Source organism: Mustela lutreola, chromosome 2, assembly GCF_030435805.1.
Source record: "Mustela lutreola isolate mMusLut2 chromosome 2, mMusLut2.pri, whole genome shotgun sequence".
NCBI classification, from domain to species: Eukaryota; Metazoa; Chordata; class Mammalia; order Carnivora; family Mustelidae; genus Mustela; species Mustela lutreola.
Genome location: NC_081291.1, coordinates 27,104,486 through 27,126,002, shown reverse-complemented (window position 1 = coordinate 27,126,002; position 21,517 = coordinate 27,104,486). Strand labels below are relative to the sequence as shown.

Below are 21,517 nucleotides of genomic sequence, written 5' to 3'. Positions count from 1 at the left end.
TAGGGAGTATAAGACTGCGTGTTTTCCCCACTGCTTACCTGTTTCCCCCGCCCCCACCCCCAGGTTTCTAGTGAAAAACTACCTGCAAACTCAGGCGATCCCAGGCTCCACACAGAAGTCTCTCCCTCCGTCTGTTGCATACCTGACTGCACCCTACCTGGCCAGGTGCCCAGCCCAGAAAGCAGCTGACTTCCTCCACCCAAAACTCTACACCACCGCCTGGGCACACGTGGCAGCCAGGTGAGTAAGAAATTGGCCATTCGACCTGCGGGCAGGCTCCTTCCCACACTAGGGCCTTTGGAGCAGGGCTGGGTGAGCATTCGTGGATACTCCTCTGAGAAGAACCCCCCTCGCCAACCTCGGTCCTCTCGGTTCCTGCCACCATGGGCAGAGAAGGGGAAGCCACATCCATGAGCCACCATCACTTCCCCATCCTGGCCGAGCTGGTAGAAGGACATCACCCCTCTGGCTAGTGCAAGGAAATTCTTTTTTTTTTTTTAAGAATTTTTTTGGGGGGAGCGCCTGTGTGGCTCAGTTGGTTGAGCGACTGCCTTCAGCTCAGGTCACGGTCCCGGAGTCCCAGGATCGAGTCCCACATCAGGCTCCCAGCTCCATGGGGAGTCTGCTTCTCCCTCTGACCTCGCCTCTCATGCTCTCTCTCACTGTCTCTCTCTCTCTCAAATAAATAAATAAAATCTTTCAAAAAAAAAAGATTTTATTTATGTAAGAGTGAGAGAGCAAGAGCATGAGCAGGGCAGGGGCAGAGAGAGAAGCCAACTCCCCAGTGAGCAGTGGCGTGTTCCTGAGACCATGACCTGAGCTGAAGTCAGCAGCTCAACCAACTGAGCCACCCAGGCGCCCTGAACTTTTTCTATCTTTAGGCTCTTACTGTGATTTGCAGTGCAATGAATGTGCCCATTTGTAAATACCACAAATGTATCAGTATGTAAATAATGATAAATAATAAATACCAATACTGTATTTAAAATATCCCACAAACTGGGGCACCTGGGTGGCTCAGTGGGTTAAAGCCTCTGCCTTCGGCTCAGGTCATGTCTCAGGGTCCTGGGATGGAGCCCCGAGTTGGGCTCTCTGCTTGGTGGGAGCCTGCTCCGTCCCCCAATGCCACCACTGCCTGCCTCTCTGCCTACTTGTGATCTCTGTCTCTGTCAAATAAATAAATAAAATCTTTAAAAAAAATAGAAATTTAAAAATAAAACACCAAAACAAGCTGGAAGAAATATTATCAGCATATGAAAAGAGGTCTTATACCCTTACCTGTGGTCGAAAGAATGGCTAATAATTATTTCAAGATCACAAGCAACTTTGGACATTCATTTATTTATTCCACAAATACTAAGTGCCTACAGGGCACCAGGCACTATTCCAGGCATTTTGGATTTATCAGGAAACCAGTCGCAAAAAGCCCAGGCCTTACAGAACTAATGTTTTAGTTGGGGGAGGTGGTGAGTGCCCAGTAAAGCTTTTCGGGGTAGTTAAAATGCCATTATATTGAATTTTGCTTGGAATTCGATGTGACATCTGTTTATCTACTCCCTGACAAGTAAGAAAAGATAAATATTGCTTAATAAACAGTGTGTTTTGCGTAGAAATTCCAAGGGTCATGAGTGGATGGGCAGGGAATAGAAAATAAAAGAATAAAGGTTATGTACGTGGCAAATGACCGACTTAGTGGTTTGGGGGACAAGAGTTTGTTTAGTTTTCTTTTCTTTTCTAGCCTTTTAAGGTCCCTTAGGTAGAACCTGGAACAGACCAGGTGACTGACAGGTATCAGTAGCCTTTACAGGAAAACCATTGTCCTTGCTCAGCCACAGAAGGCAGTCAAGGGATGGTGTGGAAACACTGACATAAGGTGGCGTCTGCATTAGAAAGGAGGGTCAGTGCCCGCCCCCGGAGCCCTGAGGCTTTCCAGCTCCAAGGTCAGGACAGCTCTACCCTTTACTGTGTGACCCCAGACCGGTGAAGTGAGCCAGTCTGGGACTCAGCTTTCCCCGTTGTAAATTGAGAATGCCTAGCCTTACAAGGGTTAGAGAGAGAATGTATAGTCACCATTTAGCTTTGCAACACAAACCAATAGTCAATCAATGGGAATGACTGCATTTCTACTTCTGAGGGATTCCCAGGTAGCCTGAGACCAGACTCCACCAGTGTCCTTCCCACTGAGTCAGGAAATGGAACCTTTTTTTTTTTTCCTCTGGCCTTCAGGCTCATAAAGGACTCAGCGCATCACCTAGAGACTCTGATACGATCTGGGGCTGACTGGGCTGAGGCATGGAACCAGACCACGGTCATACACCTCCAGACGGCTAAGGTGAGCTGCCCCTCAGCTGAAGCGCCAGCTGAAAGGGACCTGTTTGATTCCCGAGCAGACCGTCACGCTGAGCAAATCTGAGCTCTGCCATTATTCCCCAGCCCGGCTCCGTGGCTGCCCTCGTTTCACTTCCAAGGCTTTCGTCCAGGGTATTTTAATTAAAGGACTTAACTCCAAAGCAGTCTTGCTGACAGCTCTTAGGGAAAAATGTAATGAGGCAGTGTTATTGGATTTGCTTCAGGTTGTTCAAATATTTCCTCCCAGATAGAAAAGCAGGTCAAGTCTCCCTTTAGCCCCACAGGCAAGCCTTAGATGTCTGATTCAATTTCTACTATGTTTTGTGTTTGTGCATAATTCACATTCAGTCAGCAAATATTTGAGCACCCGCTCAACACCAGGCATGGGTTGGGGGCTGGGGCCACCGTGGTGCCCTTACACCCAGTACCATCAAGGCAGCACTGTGATGGGGAGACACAGGCTGCCGTGGGATCCCAGAGAGGTGCAGCTCTTACCCGGCGTGAGAATCCGAAAGGCTTCCCAGAAGGGACGTAGAGGCCAGGACTTCAAGGAGGAGCTGAAATTAGCCAGGCAAAGGGTAGATGCTGTGGTTTGGGAAACAAAGGTTTCCTGGCAAAGGGAACAGCAGATGGAAAAGGAAGAGGCAAGAAAAGGCCTGGTGCTTGAAGAAATGCAAATCCTCCCAAGGAGGAGCTCAAGGAGGAAGACTGAACCCAGGAGAGGAAGGCAGTTAGGGGATGGAGAAAGATAGGCAAGGCCTGGGACCTTCTGCCTCACTATGAGGAGTTTGGTTTTGTTCCACGGGAAGCCTTGGCCGACTTTGTATCACGGGAGTGAGGTGATCAGAGTTTCACTGTAGAAGAATCATGCAGGCTGCCTGGGGAGCAATGGACTGGAGGCTGGAAGCCAGTTAGGATCAAGCAGCGGCAGTCCCGACCAAGACCTTGGCAGAGGGCATGGAGAAGAGTGGGTGGATGCAGACATATTTAGGGGGTAGGAGATAGTGACAGGCTTCTTAGAGTAGTGGGCTGGGAAAGAGGTTGAGTCCTGAGCTCTAGCTTAGGCAGCTGAGACTCTGTCCCTACCTACCGCTGGAAAACCAAGATGAATGCTCGGATCCTCAAGCATCAGGCCCAGGAACTGGCAGAAAAGAACTAGGAGTGCTTTGTAGAGCCCTCGCCACGCGGGCTGGGCATGAGCGCCCCCTGGTGACTCGCCCCCTCTACCACAGCAGCTGGTGCTGGTCTTACAGGGGCCACCATCCTCCAGGCTGTGTCCACTGCAGAAGCACTCCCTGCTGTGCTAAATGTCCTATCAACACAGGCGAGGGTGAGCCAAGGCTGTGTTCTCATCAGACAAGCACAAAAGGAACCCCAGCTGCCCATGATGCATCCGTTTTCCAAATCTGTGCTCTGTCTTCCAGTGGAGTGGACACTGCATGCCAGGGTTACCTCATTACTAAATACCACCCTGGGGGGGAGAGCAGCATAATCTCCATTTCAAGGATGAGGAAGCAGAACTCAAAAGAATTAAGTCTGAGAAGTAGAAAATAGTTAAGATGCTTTGCTTTCCTCTCTCTCACAGAGGCAAGCTGTGTCCTCAGGGAGCCACTGTGTGTAAGGGAGGGAGGTGATCCCCGAGTTCTAGGGTTACCGAGGGTAGAGAGTTCCACCAGCCTAGAGGAGAAGAGCAAGTCCCTTCTCCTCCGGCCATTGTAAGCTGAAGAAGAGTGGCTTCCTGGGGAGATGGTGCCCAAGCTGACTCTCCGAAGTCAGAAGGGGCAGGGAAATCTGCAATTTCTGAGCTTCATGCTTTGGAAGAACCATCTACTCTACAGAACTCTTAAGCACCCACCAAGTCCCATCTAGAAACCATAAATATGCAGGTAGAGAGTGAGCAACAAAAGGGGAGTGGGGACAGCAGCAGAGTGGTGGCCCAGGTTCTGTTCCCAGCTCTGTGCATGACCGGCCTCTCTATGTGACCTCCAGTGTCCTTCCTTCTCTGGGCTGTAACTTCCCAGTCTGTAAAACAAAGGGGCATGAAAAAGACCTTTAGGTTCTGACGAGTTCTGGTCCTATTATCTGAGACCCTGCTCAGGAGAGAGGTCTGTCCCTAGGACCACGGGAGCAAATGCTGGCCCTCATTCTAATCCAGCCTCCATCTCTCATGGCTTTGGCAATGCAGGGGAATGGTAAAGAGTACAGATGCTTAACCAGGAGATGGACTATTTTGGTGTGGATCTTGTTACTACCACTTGCTAGCCAGGTGACCTTGGGCAAGGAACTTAATCCCTCAATGCCTCAGTCTCCTCATCTACAAAATGGAGCCAATCATAGTACCTACCTTTTTAAGATTATTATGGAGATTAAATGAGTTAATACATGTAAAACATAAAATGCACCTAGCATATAAATGCTACATATCCCACTCCACACACCAAATTAGTCAGGAGGCAAGGTTTAAACCAACACACACAAAAAGTAAATAGAGTTCATTGCATTTGGAGCATGGTGCCAAAGTTTGGCTCACCCTGTCACCGGAACAGAAGCCACGGAGGCCAAGACCCTCCAGCAGCTTTTTCCCACTCCACTCCACAGCCCAGGGCCCTGAGAGTTTAAGGATGTGGTCCTCAGATGAGAAAAGGGAAGCCGGGTCTTTCTGACTCAGCAGAGGCAGCAACGCACATCTGCTCCCCTTCTGCACCCAACTGTTGTGAACCCAGTGTGGCTGGGAGCACACCAGGTCCTGGCGGCAGAGTGTGTCGTTAACCCCCGGTGTGAGGCCTCCGTGGGGAAGGCAGATCCTTTCCAAGTGAGAAACCTGATGGGCTCACTTTCCTGTTGAAGACTGTGGCTCTCTGACCCCCACAGAAAGAAATCCCAACTGATGTGATCTGATGTGTGTCTTGGGAGTGAATGGTCAAGAAAGAATTCTTGAGCCATTTTCGGTGCAAAAAAGGTGGTTTTATTAAAGCCCGGGAGCAGGACCAGTGAGCAGAAAGAGCTACCCTGGGAGTATTGATGAGGGAGCAGGAGGCTGGCTGAGGACAAAGCAAAAGCTGGCGCCTTGCACCCCCCCCCCCTTCATCCGCTCCCCTCCTTATGTGTAGCATTCCTCAGGCACCCCAGACTGCCATAGAATGATAAATAGTTAACTTGCTGAGATCACAATCCTGCAAGACAGGAGTCTCCCTTGGTTTGCAAATGTCCTTGAGATTACAACAAAGAAGTTACCTTATCAATAGCCCAATTTCCAAAGACACAGAACTCAGTTCCTCAAGCCTAATGTCACCCTCCCCTCCATAAAAAACCGAAGGAGGTGGAAGTAGAAGGAAAAGTAAATAAAGTTAAATTTCTTCTAAACCTAAATCTCATTAACAAGGATGCTTGATAGCAGGAATGTAACATTCCACCAGACTTCCAATTGTCTTTACTTGGTAGCAACTAAGCCTTCAATATCCTGATAGTATTCTTTGCCCCAATAGCCCTTCTGGACACCCCTTTGTCCTCACCTACCCAACTCCTGTGTATATAACCAACCACCCCTCACAACCCGGGGCAGCAGCTCTTCCTGCCCACGGGTCCTGTCCCCGTGCTTTAATAAACCACCCATTTTGCACCAATGACGTCTTAAGAATTCTTTCTTTAGTCGTCGGCTCCGAACCTCCTCACCCCACCGAACCTGACTTAGGTTCTGGGACTTCATCAGTATGAGGAGCGATTCATTGCATACATTTAAACTGGGAGGGGTAGAGACAAAAGGAGTTTTCAAAAAGGATTTTCATACATTCGAGAAGACACTGGATCCTGGAGGCCCCGTTATTGTCAAGCTAAGGTGTTTTTTCCCCTCTAGCAAGGCATTAACATGAAGACAGTTCAGTTGTGCAGTTCAGTTCCTGGAGGAATGTCATACTCTGTCTGTCTCAAGTATTTGTCAGCGGGCTGCAAGTTAGAGGAAAATTTCATCTTATCTACATTTCTTTCTTATCTACATTTCTTTTGCCTTTGTTCCCCACTTCCGCAGCCGTGTGGCTCACGGCCCTTCACTGACGGGGGGGGGGGGGGGGGGGGGCTATGTGGGGGGGTAGCCTCACCACTGCAGGTCGGTCATTGCCTCACTATGCCCCAGGGGGCAGCCCCAGCAGACTGGGGCAGCCTCCTGCAAGCACAGTCCAGTGTGCACGCAATAACTCCGGCCCTGTCCCTGCCCCTTGTCAGACTTCTTTGAACCCTCCAGACAGTCTAAGCCTTGCTACTTAAGGCATTACTGGGAAGCTACCTGGAAATCTGCATTTTCACGAGATGCTCAGCTGATCTGTATGCACATAAACATTTGAGAAGAGTTTTGTTTGTTTGCCTTTTCCCTCTCCCCACCCCCCACGGAATTCTATGCATTTGTCTTGGGGAGAAGGGGAATATTCAAAAATATTCAACAACCAGCAGGGGGGCACAGACTAATCAGAAAGCACTACAGGCGTCACAGGAGCAGGGGCCTGAAAGCTTCCTGCTTGGTCAGGCATTCATCCTTTATTTGCAGAGCTGTGGGGAGGAGGTAGTCCCAGGGAAGGATCCTGGCTTGACAGAGAGGGGAGTCTCACTAGGTTGAGGGCTGCGGTCACTTACCAAGTGGAACTACTGACAAAGCCAGACTGTTGGGTATGGGTCAACTAACAGCCCTGCTTACCTTGCAGAATTTACTTTCTAGCTGGGATACATTTTATGTCCATCATGTACCTCTACTTTCTCACCCCGAGACACACAAAAGCTCGCACACACACACACACACACACCCTGCTGCCTTGAACACGGCAAACAACAAACAGCTGTTTTCTTCAGAAATGTGGTGCTGTCCTCCACTGTCTCCAGGCCAGCCTCCAATACCCCTGTACTCTTTCTATTTTCAAACCTCCTTGAAATTTCCCCAAACAAAATGGGGAAGCTACCAAGTCCCAGAGCCCACAAGCCCCCAACCAGAGCACATGTGCGAACACATATTCACACGCGCGCACACACCCCATGGGGACCCGCGGTGAGCTTGGGGGGGGGGGGGACACATGGCCACAGCGACCTCACCCCAGCAGTCTTGCCCAGCTTCCAAGATGAGTTCTGGAGTCAGAAATAGGAAGCTGATGGATCTTCGTGTCTTTTAGGCACACTGCTACTATATCAGTGTGAAGAGCTTTACAGAAACTCTGGAGAAACTGGAAAACAAGCCAGCGGTTTGGCAGGTGCTCAAACGCCTCTGTGACCTCTATGCTCTGCACGGCATCCTGACTAACGCTGCTGACTTTCTCCATGATGGCTTCCTGTCTGGGGCCCAAGTAGATGCGGTGAGAACCGGCTACCTGGAGCTGCTCGGCCTTGTCCGGTGAGTGGCTGGCCCCCAGACCCTCAGACCGTGCTAATCTTCCGAGAAGAGCCCCACACTCTTGGTTTCCTTCCCACTCGGAAACCTGGCGCTCCAGGACTTTGCTAAACAGGGTCCGGTAGAAGCAGCAACCACCCTGGAGAGGCTGACCCGGTAGCACAGTTACCTCAAGGTAAAGCGTGATAGATTAATGAAAGGAAAAAAATGAAAAAACAATTAGAAATAAAAATGCTTAAAAACAAATAATCGCCACCAAATACTCTTCAACACTGTAAAGGAAATAAGGAGAGTATCTAAATGAAGCATCCCACCGTATTCATAGTATGCATAGTATGCATTATTATATGCATTGTATGCATGTAATAATGAGTCTTCATCATAGCTCATATTTAAGGAACACATATATGTGCCAGGCATTATGCCAAAAGCTTTCACATGCATCATCTCTTTTAATCCTTACAGCCTTCTGAAATGAACACTATTAATCTCCCCATTTTACTGGGGAGGAAATTCAGGCTGAGGGGAGGAAGTACCTTGCCCCAGGTCTCAGAATCAGCCAGGGGAGATCAGGGGGCACTCTGGGGCCTGACCTGAGAATATGCTCTTCAACTGTGTTAAAGTTAAGGTGGGGCGATTATTTGTTTCAAATAGATCCTTGTCTTTTTGAATGGGCTCAGGCAAACCCTTACTAAGTGGGCTAAACTTACTTTAATCCTCGCTCAGCTTCATGATTTTTTTTTTAAACCTGGTCATTTATACAAAGATTCATAAAGCAATAATACAAACAGTTCTTAAATGCGCGCAGTTCAGGGTCATGACATACTAATGCGGCCCTTCCATTCTGTTACATTGTATATAATCTAGATGATCACTTTAAAAACATTGAAACCAAAGCCCCAAACTGAACAGGGCACTGGAAGAAACAAACAAAACAGGGTAGGCACTGTTGTCTCTAGGATAAAAATGGGCTACTTGAGAGTGCAACTTTTCTGAGAAAATAGGATGACTGTTTCATGTGGGGTGGTATCACGTGTGTGTGTGTGTGTGTGTGTGTGTGTGTGTGTGAGAGAGAGAGAGAGAGACTTTTCCCCTAGAACCTCCAATAGTTCACACTATCTATAAGACTAAGATGATAAAAAAAGCCCAATAAGCTACTTGTGACAAAGTTTTTTTAAAAAAAATCTAGATCAAATTATTTTTATTTCTAACAACATGCAACATGCTACAGACCATTTATGAGTCCATATAAGCACCTAATAGATATTCAGTGGTCAGCAAATGTTCAATTAAACCATCAAAAACTATCAAAAATACATTTTTTACAAGTATGGCCCAGGTATTAAACTTTTCCTAATAGAGAGAATCCAGTGGTGAGAACCATTAATAGCAGAACTGAGTATTACACAGGTCAAGCTCAAGTGTACCTAATTCTGAAATGCTTGGCATTTTATTATTTTTCAAAGATTTATTTATTTAGGGGCACCTAGATGGCTCAGTGGGTTAAAGCCTCTGCCTTCGGCTCAGGTCATGAACCCAGGGTCCTGGGATCAAACCCCACATCGGGCTCTCTGCTCAGCAGGGAGCCTGCTTCCTTCTCTTTCTCTCTGTCTGCCTCTCTGTCTACTGGTGATCTCTGTCAAATAAAGAAATAAAATCTTAAAAAAAAAAAAAGATTTACTTATTTATCTGAGAGAGAGAGAGAGAGTATCTGAGCAGGGCATGGGTACGGAGGGAGAAGGAAAGAGAGAAAATCTTCAAGCAGACTCCTGCTGCGCACAGAGCCCAAGGCACAGGGCTCTGAGATCATGATCTGAGCCACAATTAAGAGTCAGGGGCTTAACCCTCTAAGTCATTGGGCACCCATGAAATGCTCTGCATTTTAAAGCATATGAAGTCAATAAGATTCTAGCCTGATTGACATAGATGAAACACAAAAGATCACCCTAACACCTCAGAAGCATGATTTTTTAAATCGGCTACAGCAGGGGCGCCAGGGTGGCTCAGTGGGTTAAGGCCTCTGCTTTCGGCTCGGGTCATGATCCCAGGGTCCTGGGATCGAGCCCTACATCGGGCTCTCTGCTCAGCAGGGAGCCTGCTTCCTCCTCTCTCTGTCTGCCTCTCTGCCTACTTGTGATCTCTGTCTGTCAAATAAATAAATAAATCTTAAAAAAACAAAAAAACAAAAAAAACCTGCTACAGCATTTCTAGGTGCTTGCCTTGGTGCCGGAGATTTGCAACTTAAAACCAATAGCACTGACACAAACAGGCAACTTATGAATGCATTTAACCCACAAACTGATTTACTCACATTATGGTTTTTTGTTTTTGTTTTTTTTTTTAAGATCTTATTGATTATTTGACAGAGAGAGAGAGATCATAAGTAGGCAGAGAGGCAGGCGGGGGGGGGGGGAAGCAGGCTCCCCACTGAGCGGAGAGCCCAATGTGGGGCTCAACCCCTGGACCCTGAGACCATGACCCAAGCCGAAGGCAGACGCTTAACCCACTGAGCCACCCAGGCGCCCCCATGTTATGTTATGGTTCTTAAGTAACATTCCTATCACGGCAAGGGAGTTAGGTATGTAACAGACATCGTGCGTGTAACAGTTCTGTGTCACAGTTCCCTCCCTTGATTACTTAGTATCACCCTCTGATTTCTGAGATGACAAATGAAGGATGGCACACTATTTCATGTGACACTAAGAACCAGCTCTCTGTGTAATGGTAATTAACTGACCCACAGTTTACAGTTGTTTAAGGGGTCATAAAATCTCAGGTGGAGGACAGACAAGGTGAAGACAGCAGACTGACCATATGCATTTACTTTTGTTCCCTCCTGAAACCCATGAAAATACCAGAAAATGGATTAAAAACTTTTTAAAGGTATAAATTGACAAAAAGAACAAACCAGGGATGGGCACCTGGGTGGCTCAGTTGGTTCAGCGACTGCTTTCGGCTCAGGTCATGATCCTGGAGTCCCAGTACTGGGTCCCACATTAGGCTCCCTGCTCAGCAGGGAGTCTGCTTCTCCCTTTGACCACCTCCCCCTTCTCATGCTCTCTTTCAGTCTCTCTCTCAAATAAATAACTGAACAAAAATTTTAAAAAGAGGGAAAAAAAAAAAAAACAGGGGAGGAAACTTGAAAGTAAGAAAGTAGATAGACAGTGACTTGGCAGAGCTGAGAAAAACTGAATTACAAACCAGAGTGGGAAATAAGTTATACCAAAGAACCCCAAGAACTGGGGCGCCTGGGTGGCTCAGTGGTTAAGCCGCTGCCTTCGGCTCAGGTCATGATCTCAGGGTCCTGGGATCGAGTCCCGCATCGGGCTCTCTGCTCAGCAGGGAGCCTGCTTCCTCCTCTCTCTCTCTCTGCCTGCCTCTCTGCCTACTTGTGATTTCTCTCTGTCAAATAAATAAATAAAATCTTAAAAAAAAAAAAAAAAAAAAAAGAACCCCAAGAACTAACAGCACTGTGTACATCTGGCAATCAGGGTGAAGGGAAGACCCACAGGAGGGGCTGAAAGTCTATTTCAGAAGGAGCTGAACTCCTAGCTCCCCTCCTTCTCTGCAAGCAGTTTTGAGATTCTCTGACTCCACCCTGGCAGAAGGGCACACAGATGGTCTGTGGGCCAGGGAACATCGAGCATAGTTGAAGATGAGGCTACCCACAGAAAACAGGGGCCTGGATAAATGTTTATAGGCTAAATGCTAACCTAAGCCCCCTCCCTCAGCCCTCTTTCCCCTGGGTCCCAGAAAACTGGCAGCCAGGCCAGTAGCTACAAGAAGATGATAGCATACTCCTTCTCTGGAGAATCTGAACAGCCCAAGGGAGACAAAACTGAAGATACTGACACATGGGTCCCCCCAGTTCACCCCATACTGAATGCCACACATTGACAAGCACACCCAGACTTGTAATCAGCTAGCTAGTGCCCCACTCATAGCTACGATTAGACACTCAGGATCCCCAGACACCTGGGGGGGAACCCCTGACATAAAAGAGACCCCCAATAAGCAAGAATGAAACAAACTGGACTGCACAAGAGAATCTTCAGGGAAAAGGAATCTTTTTAAAAAGATGAGTAATATCCTTAAAGAGTTAGGAGGAGATACAGCAAGCACAAAATAAGAATGTTATTTCTTAAAAAGTAATATTCAGGGGAAAACAAAACAAAACAAAACTCTGTGAAACCAGAAAACGATAGTGGAAATGAAAAAGTCAGTGGAAGGACCGGAACTGAAAGTTACGACAAAAAGATAAAAATTAGAAAAGATAAAAATAGCAAGAAGACTGATCTTAACTGTCCATCATCTGAAAAAGCAGTCTAGAAAGGGCAGACAGAGAAAATAGAAGGGAACAAACCATTAACAGAATAATTCAAGAAAATACTCCTCAAATGAAGAGCACAAGTTTCAGACTGAAAAGGCCATAGATGTTTACAGACTAGAGGAGACAAACACACACGGAAAAAATAAGTCAAGCACACAGTGTGCAAAATGGTAAGTAAATGCTATGAAGAAAAGGAAAGCAGGGAAGGGGATCAGGAATCCTGGGAGTGCAAAGCAGGGTGGGGGGTGGGGGACTGTAGTTTTCTTTTATTTTTTAAGGATTTTACTTTTAATCTGTATGCCGAAGGCAGGGCCCAAACTCACAACCCCAAGATTAAGAGTCACCGTCTACTGATTGAGCCAGCCAGGTGCCCTGGGGACTGTAGTTTTAAATAAGTCAGAGAAGGCCTCTCAAGGAGGGTGATGTTTGAGGAAAGATCTCAAGGGGTAGGGACAGGAGAGAAGCCACGGGGTTGGCTGGGAAAGGAGCACCCCAGGCAGAGAAGTATAAACGCTGGAGGCGAGAGCAGGCTTGGCGTGTCCATCCAGAGAACAGACAACAGTGACTGAGGTGGGGGAAGGACAGCAGAGGTCAGAGAGTTTAGGGTGTACCAGGCCAGGGGCGAAAGGGGGTGGAGATCATCGCCAAGACTTAAGATGTTGGCTCTTACTTTGTGTGAGAGTGGGAGGGTTTTCAGTATTTCGATCATCTGATGAATTTTTTCTTTTTTTTCTTTCTTTTTTTTTTTTTTTTAAAGATTTTATTTATTTATTTGACAGAGAGAGATCACAAGTAGGCAGAGAGGCAGGCAGAGAGAGAGAGAGGAGGAAGCAGGCTCCCTGCTGAGCAGAGAGCCCGATGCGGGACTCGATCCCAGGACCCTGAGATCATGACCTGAGCCGAAGGCAGCGGCTTAACCCACTGAGCCACCCAGGCGCCCTGATGAATTTTTTCTAAAGGATCATTCCAACTGCCATATTAAGAAGTGACTGGGCAAGGAGGGTGAATAAAAAGCGGGGAGCCCAGCTAGGAGGTTACCTCAGTAACCCACGGGAAAGATGATGCAGGGTTAGACTAGGTGATGGCCCTGGAGGTAGTGGGAAAGGGCTGAAGTTTAGGTGTATTTTGAAGGTAGAGGAGGATTTGCTGACAGATCAGATGTGGGGTGTAAGCGATGGAGAGCAGCACAGGTTTTTGGCCAGGACAGAGTTGCCATTCGCTACAAAGGCACCAGGTTTGGGCAGGATGTGCAGAAGGTGTAGAAGATCAGGAGTTTGGCTTTGAACATGTTCACTTTGAAGAGCCTGTTAGAAATCAAGAAAGATGTTAATAAGCAGGTAAGTGAGACGGGAGAGATAAATTTGGAAGTCATTAGCATATCGCTGGTATTTAAAGCCCTCAGAAGGATATCACATGGAGTGACTGTAAAAGACAAGATGCCCCAGTACTGAGTCTTGGGACACTCCAAAGAGGAGGAGAGGTGGTGGCCCTGACAAGGGCTATTTCAGTGGAGTGGTGGAAGTGAAAACCTGAACGGATCTAGTCTCGGAGAACAGGTGGAGGAGAAAAAATAGCAAAGCATAAACAAGCACAACACTTTTAAAGAGTTTTATCATACAGGGGAGCCAAGATCTGGAGTAGATGACGGAGAGGAAAAAATAGACTCAAAAGTTTGTTTTCAAGATGCGAAATAGGAAAGCACGTGTGTATCTGAAAATGACCCAGTGGAGAAAGATTTTGACATTGTAGAGGAAAGGCAAGAGGGGAAGGCATCTAATGGACGAGGAAGGACTGAAGTGAGCTGGGCACTTGGAAAGCATACCTGTACTAAAAGAGAAAGCACGCAGAAATATATGGGCGAGAACTTGTGGCTGGGCTCTTACTGAGTCTATTTTATCAGTGAAATGGAACCAAAAGTCATCTAAGTAAGAGAGATGGGGAGGCGGGGAGTGTGCATTTAAGATTCAGAGAGAAGGTGTGAAATAATCATCTAAGAGAATGGGAGTGTAAAGGAATTAGAGCGATGTCATATGATCACTAGGCAGCAGGAAGGGAGTTACATACACCACTTGGCACTGGTTTCCCAGTCACCTATAGCTACAAAGGCACAGAGCAGAGTCAGTGAAAAACTGCTGAATCTGTTTTTGAGGGAGTAAATGTAACAGACCAGGCATTTCAGCTGAATAAGGAAGGAAGGGAGGCCACCAGGAGGATGAGGGACATGAAGTAAGTGGTGGGTGTGGATAGGGTCAAAGAAGTGTGAACAGCCTGAAATGGAAATGCTCTCACAGTGATGGTGAGGGGTCACCCAGAGATGACAACAGGTAGGTACAGTATCCCAGTCGGCTCAACTGCTTTGGGTGTAAACAATGGCAGTGTTATGCTTTAGATCCTTTCCTTAAAAAAGGAAGAGAAGCATGTGAACATTTGTTTAAAATACTTCATTCGATAGGCTAAAATAAAACATATTTCGTTGATTGAAAAAGAAAGGGGGGGGCTATCAGAGTCAGAACTCTAGAGGGAGTAAGCTAACAGGGCCGGAGCCAGCAACAGGAAGACACCCCACATCGCCATCCCAGAAAAGGTGCCCATGTGGAGGACCGAGACCTGGGGAGGGCTCCTGCCGGCGAGTGACAGCGCAACAGGATCAGCGGAGAAGATCCCAGAATGTTGAGGCCACATTTTAGAAGAACATTCATGTAAGCAATGAAATCACTAAGGATGATGACAGAGGAAATGGGGGAGAGAAGCAGCAGACCAGGAGGTACATCACGAATGGAGAGACCTGGTAGGGACACAGCTCAGCTGTGAGCAGGATACATGAAGTCACCATCATACACACATATAGAGCCATCACAGTGGAAGCCCCTAATGCAAGTCTGACTCATTCATAACTATACTAGGAGCAGGAAGGCCGAGGAGAAGCAATGCCAGGGCTGGGGCTGGGGGTGGGGGGGAAGGGGGAATGACATATAGGGGTGAGGGTAGGGGACCAAAAACATATCCTTATCTTTTTGTAATGGAGAGTTGACAGATAATATCTAAAACAGAACAATCCAGAAGAGGCAATCCGAACAAGATAGAGACATTCAAAATATATCAGCTTAAGGACTGAAACGGATTCCAGGGGTGGGGGAAGTAGAAGGGAGACAGGGAGGTGCTGATTTTAAGTAGCAGGCCTTGAAGACTGCTGGGCTCTATAGTTGTGTAGAGAACAGATCAAAAATCAAAAGTTCTAAAAAAAATTTAAAGCTGAGTTGTTAATAAGTGAATAATGATCTAGCCTCTAATTAGGTATTGTTATTCACCATCCCTGATTAATTAGATTCATAAGAGCAATCTAAAATACTCACAAACTCTTGTTTTCTCTCACAGGAAGGATGCCATCTTGTTAACTGATGCCTTTGACTTCACGGATCCCAGTTTAAATTCAGCACTTGGCTGTTACGATGGAAATGTCTATGAACGTCTGTTCCACTGGGCTCAGAAGTCACCGACCAATACTCAGGTAGTTGAGTAGAACACGTTATAAATTATGTAAGAGAGCAGAGAACAAGCAGTGAATACAACTCCACGTTTTCTCATTTTAACTGATCCCCATTAGGTTGGAAATTGCTTAGCATAGCGTGTCTGTTGAAAATATTTTGAGAATACATAAAAGAAACCAGGAGTGGGGATATGGCCCAGCAGGAACAGAGTCTGGACTGTAATCAGCAAAAGGCATTGCTCAGAATTTGGTAAAGGGAACTAGGAGGAAGGTTCAGGCTCTAAATCATGGCTTGACATACCCCAAGGGCATATATACATAGTGGCAGACTGGCTTTTAAATAACAAAAATAAGATAAATCATTGCAGTGATTTAACCATCTTATTTTCGGCCTTTTAACTCTCAGTTTTGTGTTGATAAAAATGGGTACTCAGAGGGGACAGGAAGCTTGGGATGTGGGGGAACACTCAGATCCGACCATCTGCTGGAGACACCTCCTTTCTCCGCATTGAGGAACACAGCCCCAGGAACAAAGAAGGCTGCTGCAGGGCCATCGGCAGCCCAGCAGAGCCGTATAAATGACCATTACGAGGGTTATGGCAAAAAGACCCCCAGCTGTCCTAAGAGAGAATACCAGAACTCGGTGTCATTGACAGGAGAGGGGAGGACTCCTAAAATCCTAATGATCGAGGGCCCGCATCACAGACCCTCTGCTGTAAGCCTCACTGGAAAAGGTTATGAATGTCAAGAACTCCAATTACTGGAGTAAAGAAATAAACCCTATTTTTAGAATGTGGTAACCCATATTTAATAGCAGATTTGATACAGATGATCAAAACAAAGGTAATCTATAGATAAGCAACAGATAATTTTAAGCTCTATAGTGCACATATGTTACTCAGATAGGGAAGCCTACTCTTTTACCCCTTAGGTCAAATTTCAGAAAAGGTGTCTCAACGCCTCATAAAATTGGCAACTCTCAAGACTTTCATTCACACTTAGCGTGGTGTTAGACTTGCTCTTCACATTTTGCATCCTGTCATACCTCATGGCTTAATCTACCACGATTATCTAAAATTAGAACACAACTGGTCACCTCCAAGATGCTTGCCAGAGGCCAATCCATTTTGGCCACTCCCCGTCTCCAGGGAGGCAGCCTTTTTACCTGACAAGAAAATAGAAAGAACTCACCTAGAGAAAGGTTGATACATTTACCGCTTCATACAGTCAAGCTACTTCTGGCGTTTTACTTTTTCTAATAATTAGATCTCCCTGCTTTCTACTGTTTAAATCCTGGCGTGAAACAGCAGTCCTCCTACTCCAGGTGAGCTCCTGTGGTCTAAGGAAAACTGTATCATGCCCTTTGATGTGCCGGCGAGAAACCGAGCCTGCCGTACACCTGCCAGCAAATGCTGATCTATTTAGCTCAGACAGGCTTAACTAGCAATACGAGGAGGAAACATGCCAGTTCTGATTCCTCATCTTCGCTAAAGAACATAGGGAGTGCCTTGGTTTGTTGTTGTTGTTTTTTACACTTTGTGTCTCCTCTTTACTTTAAAAGCACTGAATCTCGATACTATATGAGGGCAGGTTTATGGAAATGAGGGGCATGACTAATCCATGGCATCAACAGATCTGGTAAAATGTTGTATTTCTTCCCATTCACTTCTGTTTTTCCTTTTCTCCTGCTACTTGACTGTGAACAAGGAGGGAGTCTTCCTCTTCCTAAGTCCAGGATCTGTCTCAGAGTAGAATCTTTCCATTTATGGAATAAATGAACACAGTTTTATGATCCTCACAGTGGGCCGGAGAACCTGCTGTAGACACCGTAGGCGCTGTAGACTTCCTGCCCATTGTGGCTTATGTCACTTGGCTAAAAGGGGGCCAGGTATAGCAGTGTGGCTCTTCCACGCACAGTAACTTGGGCATGTGAGGTTATCAGTGACCTTGGGGAATTGTTGTCAGTGAGTTAAAATGGCAGTCGGTTGACCACTGACATAGAGCCACATAATCTTCTATCACTGGCTCCTTGAGAGTCTACTGAAAAAGCACTTTTAAGGTATGTATTTCTAATCTGCTATAGATAAATCTGAAGCTGCAATAAGAGACATTTTTCCCCTTCATTTGCACTAGTAGAAAAAGGCATGTGACAGGTATTCCAAATAAATTAAAAAACAACAGCTACGTTAAAACACACCTTGGAGACACAACATTACAAACGGGAATATACTTCATCAACATTTTCTACCAAAAGAAAAGTGCTATGCTAAGTTAAATGTCTTAGAACCCTAAGACAGTCTCTGTTCTGTCTGGGCAGGTTGAGTGTTGAGCTCTATCCCTAGACAGGACGATCCGCTTTCTCATAGTTTCCTCTAGCCATGGTGTGTTTTCTGGCTTTTTTCCTGAGCTGGGTACTATTTCAAGCCAGATTCTCCAAAGGAATCGCAAAAGGCTGTTCCTGCTCCTGATGTGAATTCATATTTAAGCGATTACCTATAGATGCAAACAGCGCAAGAATCACTGGGGATTTCAAAACAAGAATCCTATATCCCCTAAGTATTCTACTGTAAAAATTTGTCCAAGTAGCTGCTAGAAGCATTAAACATACCTACTGATTCATTCATTCAGTCGGTCATTCAGTAAATATTTATTGAGCATATGCTATATGCCAGAAACTATTCTATGTACTAAGGCTACAGTGGAGAACAAAAGAATCATAGATCCTGTCTTCAATGAGGAGCTTCAAGTTTTAGCCAAGTCAGGCAAAAAATTTAATAAACAAGTTAACATAAAAGATGAGGCTAGAACTATAAAGGAAAGAATCAAGACACACAGTAATGAACAATGGGGAATAACCTACTCTGACATAGAATCTTGATTACCTTAGGCCACCTTCTGATTCCTTGCTTTGTGGTTAATGTTCAATTTCAAAGAACCTCAAAAAGTCAAGCATTTTATTTGTATTAAATTCCAAAAGCAAATGATAAGCTGTTTCTAGTTGGCCACCTGCATCCACGATTTAAAATCTGCATGAGAAAAGGAAGGATGCCCTTTGGAAAAAATGTTTCTCCATATGTTCACACAAAATGCCTTTAAAAAATAATTTTTAAAATTAAGAATCTTATGTAATGTTACTTTTTTGAAACTAAAAACTTAATTTGAAGGTAGAAGTCATTAATCCCAGCAGAAATTAATGTCCTAACAATGCACTTTTTTCTACAAATAGGAGAACCCTGCCTATGAGAAATACTTAAGACCGCTATTACAAAGCTGGAAATCCAGGCTGTGAAGTCATCAACGGCATTCAAGAGGCACCACTGTGTGATAATGGTACTATGGCATATACAGCATTAAATTTTAAAGTATGCTTCACATACACATTATATATTTCAAAGTGCATATATATATTGGTTTTTTTTTTTTTTTTTTAATATTTTTTTTTTTAAGATTTTATTTATTCATCAGAGAGAGAGAAGGAGAGAGTGAGCACAGGCAGACAGAATGGCAGGCAGAGGCAGAGGGAGAAGCAGGCTCCCTGCTGAGCAAGGAGCCCGATGTGGGACTCGATCCCAGGACGCTGGGATCATGACCTGAGCCGAAGGCAGCTGCTTAACCAACTGAGCCACCCAGGCGTCCCTATATATTGTTTTTAAAGTAAGCTCTAGGGACACCTGGCTGGCTCAGTCAGTTAAGCATCTGCCTTTGACTAAGGTCATGATTTTGGGAGTCTTGGGGTCCTGGGATGGAGTCCTGCATTGGGCTCCCAGCTCAGTGGGGAGTCTGCCTCTCCCTCTCTCCCCCACTCCTGCTGTCTCTCTCTCTAATGAATAAGTAAAATCTTAAAGGAAAAAAAACAAAACAATAAAGTAAACTGATACCCAACGTGGGCTGGAATTTACAATCCTAAGATCAAGAATTACATACTCTACCAACTCAGCCAGCCAGCCATCCCCTGAAGTATTTATTTTTTTAAAGAGTGGGTCATTATCTGCGTGGACTGATAAAACATCTATGATTTACTTCAAGATAATCCATGAAAGGAAAAGAGGAGAGCCAATGGCTGAAGACAGTCATTGGGTCCAGGGGTGTTTGCACTATTCGACTTCTGAGTATGTCTGAAATTTCCCGTGATAAAAAACAGTAGTGCTATCCATTTGTTGCATCTATTTAGTAAAACTGAAGAATTTTACTTTAGATCTAAAGTCAACAGATTCATCAGTTATCACTTGTGTTTAATTTAGCACACATTTATCCAAGGGTTTAAAAGAACATACACAATTCTCCAAATGTGCTTGTATTTGGAGTATCTAAATAAAATGCAGAGCCCTGAGAATACCACTGAGTATCGATTTTTGAAAATCAACTATTTCGCAGTGAAAATTATTTAAAATTTTCTTAAAAAGACATAATTGTTTCAAATTACCCAAATATAATCAAACTACATTTTTCATATTGCATAAGTGAATAAAACACTCAAAATTAAATGCCACCAGACAAATTAAATTGCAAAAAATCTCAGCTGGGTACTTTTCCTAATTTACTCATAAAAATAACCATTTAGGTGTTAATAATTTTTTCTTTTTTCTTTTTTTTTTTTTTTTCAGTAGCCTCCACACCCAGCATGGAACCCAACTCAGAGCTCAAACCCATGACCCTGAAATCAAGACGAGAGCTGAAATCAAAAGCCAGATGCTCAACAACAGACTGAGCCACCAGGGGGCTCCTCAGTTGTTAATAATTAATAAATCTGAGAAAATTGACCAAAACAAACTTCACTCTAGTAAATCGAGCAAGGAACAGACCCCATAAGATTTTAACTTTTAAAACCCTAGAACAGCTATTATTCCCATTTCCATATCAATTTTCAACCCAAGTCACTCTGTCTTGCCTCTACTTCCGCCAACTCAACACATAAGTGGCTGGATATTTTTTGGTGGGGGGGGCTCTAATCAATTTGAACTGTGAGACGATTTTCTAAAAAGATAACCTCACACTAGCACATTTACTGAAACCACGGCAACCTGCCAAGAGAATGAAGTTGAAGATCATGAAAACAGGGAAATTACAGGTTTCTAGATGCTGGTCACTTGTCAAATCTTTTTTTTTTTTTTTTTTTTTTTTTTTAAGATTTTATTTATTTGATGGAAAGAGACACAGTGAAAGAGGGAACACAGCAGGGGGAGTGGGAGAGGCAGAAGAAGGCTTCCCGCAGAGGAGGGAGCCCAATGTGGGGCTCGATCCCCGGACTCTGGGATCATGACCTGAGCAGAAAGCAGAGGCTTAACAACTGAGCCGCCCAGGCACGCCGGTCATTTGTAAAATCTTAAAATAAATTTTCAGAGACATGGGCAAAAATGGATGTAGGTAAGTGTTCTCATCCTCTTTTCAGAGCAAGAATCTCAGAATCTTCTCTGAGGAGTGACCTGCCCGAGGGCACACAGCCTCAGAATGCTAGTCTTCCCTTTAGAAAACAGGGAAGAAATTACATGACTTCCCTTTATAAGGTGTTCTCGAAAACTAGGAAGTCTCACTATAGTTACATAATCCTTCCTGTAACTTCCAAGAAAGATAATCAAATGAACTATTCAAAATAAGACCACAGTGAAATAAAGTACATCCATATATCTCCTGTTCCAGAGCCTACAGTCACTGCAGTTTAGTTTTTCTCCTCAGAAACAGACTTAACCATAATAATAAAATATATGTGTTGGCCACCATAATATTGTGAGAAAAAAAGTAGCTGAAGAGGCATTTTGTCCCTGTGCTCAGTACAAAGCTAGAGTAAGGGTCACATTCAGTGCTGACCGTTGGTGGCTTACTGAAGAAAAATCTGTAATCTTCAGCGCAAGTCCTATTTGAAAAAAGTTTGCCAACTCTATGTTCACTAATCAAATGTGCACTTTTAGACAAAACAATTAATTCCATCCATTCCTGTTCCAGTAACATGGGAGATTATCTATAAACTGCATCCTAAGGTTCTGCTGAG

The 21,517-nt window shown here is 45.1% G+C and overlaps 1 protein-coding gene across 4 annotated transcripts in view; it reads left to right on the top strand.

The window, feature by feature from the left end:
• ACOX2 (acyl-CoA oxidase 2) overlaps positions 1 to 21,505 on the top strand; it is a 33,830-nt gene extending 12,325 nt beyond the window's left edge. For 3 of the 4 annotated variants that reach the window (XM_059161321.1, XM_059161323.1, XM_059161320.1), the window contains 6 exons: positions 64 to 240; positions 2,227 to 2,332; positions 7,500 to 7,717; positions 15,420 to 15,552; positions 18,758 to 18,861; positions 20,136 to 21,505. In XM_059161321.1, coding sequence (XP_059017304.1) covers positions 64 to 240; positions 2,227 to 2,332; positions 7,500 to 7,717; positions 15,420 to 15,552; positions 18,758 to 18,820 — 697 coding nt within the window. In that variant the 3' untranslated portion in view covers positions 18,821 to 18,861; positions 20,136 to 21,505. The remainder of the gene's footprint in view (positions 1 to 63; positions 241 to 2,226; positions 2,333 to 7,499; positions 7,718 to 15,419; positions 15,553 to 18,757; positions 18,862 to 20,135) is intronic. The other variant, XM_059161322.1, reaches the window with a different exon arrangement.
• The last annotated feature ends 12 nt before the right edge of the window (positions 21,506 to 21,517 follow it).